This window comes from Rhinopithecus roxellana, chromosome 14 (assembly GCF_007565055.1).
Source record: "Rhinopithecus roxellana isolate Shanxi Qingling chromosome 14, ASM756505v1, whole genome shotgun sequence".
Classification (NCBI taxonomy): Eukaryota; Metazoa; Chordata; class Mammalia; order Primates; family Cercopithecidae; genus Rhinopithecus; species Rhinopithecus roxellana.
This window is the reverse complement of record NC_044562.1, coordinates 97296694-97303734: the sequence shown is the minus strand read 5'-3', so window position 1 is coordinate 97303734 and position 7041 is coordinate 97296694. Positions and strand designations below refer to the sequence as shown.

General features: G+C 37.3%; 1 protein-coding gene across 3 annotated transcripts in view; it reads right to left on the bottom strand.

Moving 5' to 3' along the window:
- Window positions 1-490: 490 nt before the first annotated feature.
- UNC80 (unc-80 homolog, NALCN channel complex subunit) overlaps window positions 491-7041 on the bottom strand; it is a 232968-nt gene continuing 226417 nt past the window's right edge. For all 3 annotated transcript variants that reach the window (XM_010354934.2, XM_030916516.1, XM_010354935.2), the window contains 4 exons: window positions 3835-3916; window positions 2654-2765; window positions 1824-2023; window positions 491-757 (listed from right to left, as the gene is read on the bottom strand). In XM_010354934.2, coding sequence (XP_010353236.1) covers window positions 491-757; window positions 1824-2023; window positions 2654-2765; window positions 3835-3916 — 661 coding nt within the window. The remainder of the gene's footprint in view (window positions 758-1823; window positions 2024-2653; window positions 2766-3834; window positions 3917-7041) is intronic.

The following is a 7041-nucleotide window of genomic DNA, read 5'->3' as shown; positions in this document are numbered from 1 at the left end:
AGTCTCCCCAAAGTAATATTTTTCTTATTTCTTTAATGTAAATTGCTACTTATATAGCCAACCTGAATTAATATTTTTAAAACTATAAAAATAAATATTTGCATGAGATGTATAATGTGAGTAATCTCAAAAAATTGCATTCTATTTTTAGATCCTATTATTAATATTTCTCTGAAAGCAGTGCTGAATAGTATATATTTTTAACTGCTGAAGGCTTCTTGAATCATAAACAATGTACAGTGAAATGGCTCTTTCCCCTTATTCCTCCCTGGTTTTATGATTTTTGCACAACTAAATCCTTTTAGCCATTGACTTTTAAGATGTTTATGAAACATGTGTATTGGCAGCAAAACCTATTCAGATTTGTGCCACCCATTAAAAGTAAAGTGCTATTTTGTAATTAATCTTTTTCAAGCAAAAGTATTGAACTTGTAGTAGAGAGATCACGTTCATGTCTTCTCTATACCTGCAGAGCTTACAAGATACAGAATTAAACATGAGACTCATCTAAGACTGCATCCGTTTTCCCCAGCTCAGTGGGAGTAAAGGTGAACTGGCTAGACAGTAGTGGGTTCTCCATGCCATTTTCCTCACTGATGTGAAGGACAGTGTCTCCATGCTGTAGGAGGCTGGATGTCTCAAGGCCTGTGAAGTCATCAGGGTCAGAGAGTTGGGTAGAAAGTGGACTGTGTGCAGTAGCACCTTGTGCTTCTGTGTCCTCCTTCTTTTCTCCTTCTTCAGTGGGGAAGTTCTCACTCTGTGATCGAAAGGATCATAACATTATGGAAAGATAGGATGGGTACCAGAGAAGAACATCAAAAAATGTTGTTGTCTAGTGGTAATGGGAAAAGGAATCAGATGGCTAGTCCCAGTTCCAGCCTTTGTAATAGGTAGGATATTATGTAAGCCCTTCCATCTTTTTAACCCTCAGTTTTTGAACCTGGAGCATGAGCACAATTTTTTGTCTTGCTTATCTTGTAGACTGTGAGGATCAAATGAGATAATAAAGCTTAGTGTTAAAATGTTTTCTAACCATTAAAGACTATACAAATGTATACAGTAACAATGCCCTTTAGTTTTCCTTAAATACCACACGAGAAGAATGTAAAAGTCTAAGAATTCATTTATAAAAATGAAAAAAAAAAATATACCAAAACAAGAAAAATATCAGCGGGAAAAATAGCAAAACAATGAGGAAAAAGATTAAAACGAAAAGTTCATTTCATCTTATAGGACATAGAGGTTCTATATTTAAAGGCTTTATCTAAACTGGTAACTTTATTTTTTTTAATTGAACTATCTTTCAGCTATCCTTTATCTGAAATGCTTGGAACCACAAGTGCTTTGGATTCTGATTTTGGAATATTTGCATTATATACTTACCTGGTTGAGCATCCTTAATCCAAAAATCTGAAATCCAAAATGCTCCAATAAGCATTTTCTTCGAGCATGAACTTCGAATGTTATATCAGCACTTAAAAAGTTTCAAATTTTGGAGCATTTCAGGTTTCAGATTTTTGTATTATGGATGCTCAACCTGTATAAACTTGTTGTAAATAGCTGTTTTAGCTGCAAAGTATTTTCTCTTAGGTTTTTCATTAAGTAAAAATACCAAGGCTTTCCTTGGTCCTTCTTAAGTAGATATATTCCTGGCTACACTTTATATAGATTTTCTCTTTCATGATGGCAAGAGCAGTATCTGTTTGGATAACAAAGCATTGCAGACCTGGACTTAATTATATGGAATAAATGTGCATATCCAAGTGGCTGCTAGAAGTAAGTACACAGGGAGCAAGCCTTGCCTGTTCCTCTAGTGCCCTCACCTGCTTGGGAGACAGGCTGTGGAGATCCGCAACAACTATGGCGGGAGAAGATGTAAGGACTGGTTCGTCCATTGCTTCTGGTTTCCTAGATGGGGCTGGGCTGCAGCCCTGTAGTTGGCCTGTTGCAGGAAGTGCATCTGTTCGGGCAGCTGCTGGCTCTGGCTGAGCTTCAATGAAGGTCACAGATCGTTTCTGATCCGCTGCAGGTAGAAGTGAAACAGTAAATTGGGGAGAAGTTGGCAGAAATGAACTGTCAATGCTTAACAGTTGATTGTAACCAGTGTTTCCTGGGGATTTTTTTTTTTAATAAAAACATTGCTGGTTTATTAATAAATGAGAGCATGTTTGAACATTTTGCGCATGTTTGATTTTATCTTCTTACAAAGAGTAAGACTTAGGTAGAAAAAACATTTTCACATAAATGGCCTAAAATGACATTTGTATAGAGCGTTAGTTGAAGTTGATCATTCCTCATAACAACAGCCAACAGTCCCTATTATTCATCATAGCTTTACCTTCAATGACACATATAGCAAGCCCAGTTCTTGGCTTCAGTAAAGAAACCACATCCTTTTATAGTCAAATTTCCCAGTATCAATGGTTTACCTTGGGCTCTTTCATTTTTTCTAGGTTCATGGGGTAGAGACAGGGATTGGGGATGGCAAGAAGAAAAAAAAGACACTATAGTTTTCTGGGAAACTCCTTCCCTTCTGTTAGCACCTCCCCAAAGGTGTGCTTATCTCCATCAGCTTGGTTTTTGTAAGCCTTCCTGGCTGAGTTGCATGGCATCATGTCAATGGTATAGTCAGAAGGGACACAGGAGGCCTCACCAGTCGGCTTCGTTTTAGGTTGAATGCTCCTGCGAGTGGTTGACAGCCGAGCCCCATGGCGATTTCTGGGTTCAGTCTGAGTTTTCTGACGTGACAGTAGAGGACGTCTTAGCTAAAGAGAATAGGCAGAATAAAACTTACAAGAGGGTCTAACGACTTAGGAGGAAATTGTTTGTTTCTTTATTTATATGTTTCTGTGAATTCTTATGGTTGTTCCTTATATTTATAGCTGATAAATTTATTTCTGCATATTTAACTATAAGTATTTTCTTCTGACATCCCCTTTAGCTAGTTCATCTCCCAATTATTACTCCTTTATATATGCCAAGAACATTGACTAACACAATTTAGATCATAAACTTGAGAATTTCAGTAATTTTAGGATGCAAAATGAATAACTATTGCTTACTGATTAACCTTTGCTCATTGCTCATTTAAAACTTATAGTTGAACATATGCTTTCAAAGGGGAGGTTTATTTTTAAAACCTCAGATGCTGGCCAAGTGCCTGGTACCTCAATCAATAATGGGAAGCTCCTGTGGAAGCAACAGTGATAAGCCGCTTTCAGATTTTTATTTAGCAAGTGATGTAAAAGAACTCCATCTAAGGAAATCTGTAAAGATGATCTTTACTTCAGTTTGCTTTAAATTAAATAATCTTGAAATGAGAAAGAAAGGACTTGTTTTTCTTTGCCTTTATGCAGAAACAGGCCTTAACTATATAACAAATCTTCCTCTATCAGTAAGTTTGGCTGGTAAAGAAGGTTTCTGGGTAAGGAACAAACAGAATTATAGCCCCACTTACTTTACCACATAATCAGCTTTGCTAATGAGAACATTCAGAGCTAAAAGAGAAGATGGAAACACTTGGCTTGCCTAAGTACTTACCATGTTTTAAAGTTGCTCTGTGCTGCTTATTTTCGGTAGGGTGAATGCAAAATGTAAATTTTTTAAAAAATACATTGTTTTATTTAGTTAGTTTTTAAGAGACAGAGTCTTACTATGTTGCCCAGGCTGGACTCTAACTCCTGGGCTCAAGCAATCCTCCCACATCAGCCTCCCCAGTAACTGGGATTCCGGGCACACCCAGCAGCAAAATATCTTAATATAAATGGACTTTAAAAATCACACAGAGCTTCCAATTCATAGGATGGTTCTCTTGTGCTTTAAGGGTCTACTTACCTGCCTCAGGCCCCTCTTCCTCCCCAGCGGCTGCTGAACAAGGAGGTTCTGTTGACCAGGTTCACTCTGTATACTTGCCACCCTGCCAAGCATCAACAGTGTTAGTGTACCCCAGAGAGAGTACAGGAGACTGTCCTCTGGTGGGTGTTAGCCAAAACCACTTGTATGATACAGTCACTTCAAAGATACCATTATCTTTGAAGGATGGTTGGGAGAGTCCCTGGGATGGGCGTTTTCAAAGATTTGGGAGGGAGGACAAGGCCTGTAGCCCCAAGCTGCCAAAATTGAGATTCTGTTTTCAATCACTGATGCCATATCTATCATTCAGAAAACATTGGTTTGATCACACCCCTGGTTTGGAAGCCACCAAAAGGTATAAGATGTCATATTCTAATCTCAATTTTTTTTTCCAAGGGGAAGGGAAACGGTGGTGACAAACAAACACAAACAACTCTATCACATGGATGGGAACACCTTTTTAAAATTTCAATTTAAATGAAAATAAGATGGACAAATATCGAACACATCAGACACAGAATTTATTTGGGTGAAGGGGCACATTCAACACATGTTTGCAGCCTGAAGTCTCTGTGACTACCGAGTAAATGAATAGTCACATGGGTAAACAAATTTTTTTAAAAAATGGTTTTAGATTTAAAAGGCTGGCAAAGTATAGCTATAGTTAAGCTATCATTACAACTCAGGAGCTTTAAAATCGAGTAACTGCACTCAAACATACCATGCAGTTTATAAAAGCAACAACCTGCTCCCCCCAAATTTACTGTGTATGTGTGTCTTTTGTATGCAAAAATGACTGGAAATAGTTGCTCTTTTAGTGTTGAGTGAAGCTGAAAATACTGACATGGGCCCATGGTCCTTTTTCATTCTGCATGCATGTATAAAAGGTATTTATAATGGGAGTGGGGGTGAAGAAAAGAAGTATCCTGTGCCCCAGAGAATATTACAATTCTGTGGATGATGCCAATGTGATTCTTTGGTTAATGGTTAATTAATTTCTGCTTTGCCTTTGCAAAAGGAGAGTTATCTACAGATAGTTTGTAAGAGTATAATATTCCACAGAGGAATCCAGAGTCAGCAACTGTCCAGGGAAAAGAAAGACTATATCTGTTCATTTCCATTTTTTTTCTTTTTTGAAGAGCTACTTAAATACCCAGCTGCAGTAGTAAGGAGAGAAATTGGTGGCAAGACAGGCAATCAGATGTTTCCCCTTTTGTGTTAATAATTGGTTAATCATCACAAAGTTGACACAGTCACATTTGTCATTTTTTAAAAGTCTTACGTTTCCACTAAAAAATCAATGTGATTCCCAAATAGGGTTTATCACAGTTTTTATGAAATAAGGATGTAATTACACCATTTGGGGTTCACCATAACAAAATTCATAAAGGGTACCAAAACAGGTGCTTTTTAAACTTTCTCGTTCTCCTGAATGTCAACTTCAAAAAGATCAATGTGCATTATCCTTACACTTATATAATGTTGAAACAGATATGACCTTTCCATGAAGATAGAAAATTACCCCAGAGGAACAATGCAATAAATTCTGATAAGCAATCCAGACTAAGTTGCTGGCATGTTTGAAATGACATCTCCTTATTAATTATACACGTTAACGTGTCTGTTAAGTTGGAAAGAGTATTCAAGAACCATATGCACAAAAGTAGAAACAAGTTTCTCCTAATACTAAGCAAAGCTTTCATTGGAATGGATTCTTCATTGACATCTAAATGTTACCTCAGTTCCCTTGGCCATTAAGAGGAGGTTAATACTTACCAACTACCTCCCATTAAGGTAGAGAAAAGAAGTTAGTTGATGTACAATGGTGTGAACATGAAAAGTGATGTACATAGCATGCTTTCTTGTTTTACATTTGATGTTGTAATGAGTTTATTGCTTCTAGAATACTAAAAGGAAGCAGGTAATAAAATGTTTTGAAAATAATAGGGCAGAGAAAATGAAATCGAGGCAGTCCACTTGTCTCATTTTTATTCAGGAATCTGTGATTGTGAGAAAAAAATGGTGTAAGAAAAGAAAAGAAATTCACGTTACTTAGGGAGTGTTAAATGTCAAAACATAATGGTAATTTCATGATGATTATTCCAGGAGAGGATCATAAGCACTGAAATTTTCTCTATGGATAGAGAGGCTTGTATCTAAGAGATGTATCAAGTTTATAGCTTTAGTATTTAGCTGTTCTGTAAATGACATAGCATTTCATCATGGAATGCACCCATCAAAGATGAAATTACAAAATATATCCTTGGAAATATCCCAGCTTATGAATTATACTCACTCTAAAAATGTGATTGCTAACATGTTTATATTTGGAATACTGAAGGCTGGCTTAACTCTGTACAGTTAGGAATAAGCATCCAAAAAAGTTCACAACGATAATTTATACAGATCATGTTTCTTTTTCTGGGGTTTATATCAAATTGAAGTTGCATATAAAAAGTTTCAATTTAGCTTCTCTCCACATCATGTAATATTTCAGTCATCTGCAGGATTTGTGATATATGACTATAAGATGTGCAATACTAGAATGAACCAGGAGAAGACTAAGGGGTTTTCACTAAGCACCTCTCTATGTTATGTCCAATTTTTATTTAAATTGTTTGAAACAGTCCCATCATAGTCCCTACCTACTACAACTGCAGTAATCAAAATTATTTTTCCCTTTAGGGAAATACAAGGTTTTTTTTTGTTTTTTTTTTTTTTTTGAGACGGAGTCTCACTCTGCCACCCAGGCTGGAGTGGAGTGGCGCGATCTCGGCTCACTGCAAGCTCCGCCTCCCGGGTTCACGCCATTCTCCTGTCTTAGCCTCCCCAGTAGCTGGGACTACAGGCGCCCGCCACTACACCCAGCTAATTTTTTTTGTATTTTTGGTAGAGACGGGGTTTCACTGTGTTAGCCAGGATGGTCTCGATCTCCTGACTTCGTGATCCGCCCGCCTCGGCCTCCCGAAGTGCTGGGATTACAGGCGTGAGCCACCGCGCCGGGCCTTAGGGAAATACAATGTTATATTTGATAATCAAATTTTAAAATATTATATTGTATTTTATGGTCACAAAATATCATACTCCAATAGACAACTGAATCCTTTCAGACACGTGAAATATTTATTTCAGGCTCTGAAAAGTTGAGACTATCTGCCGAAATATGCCAGACTAGTGGGACAACTTCTT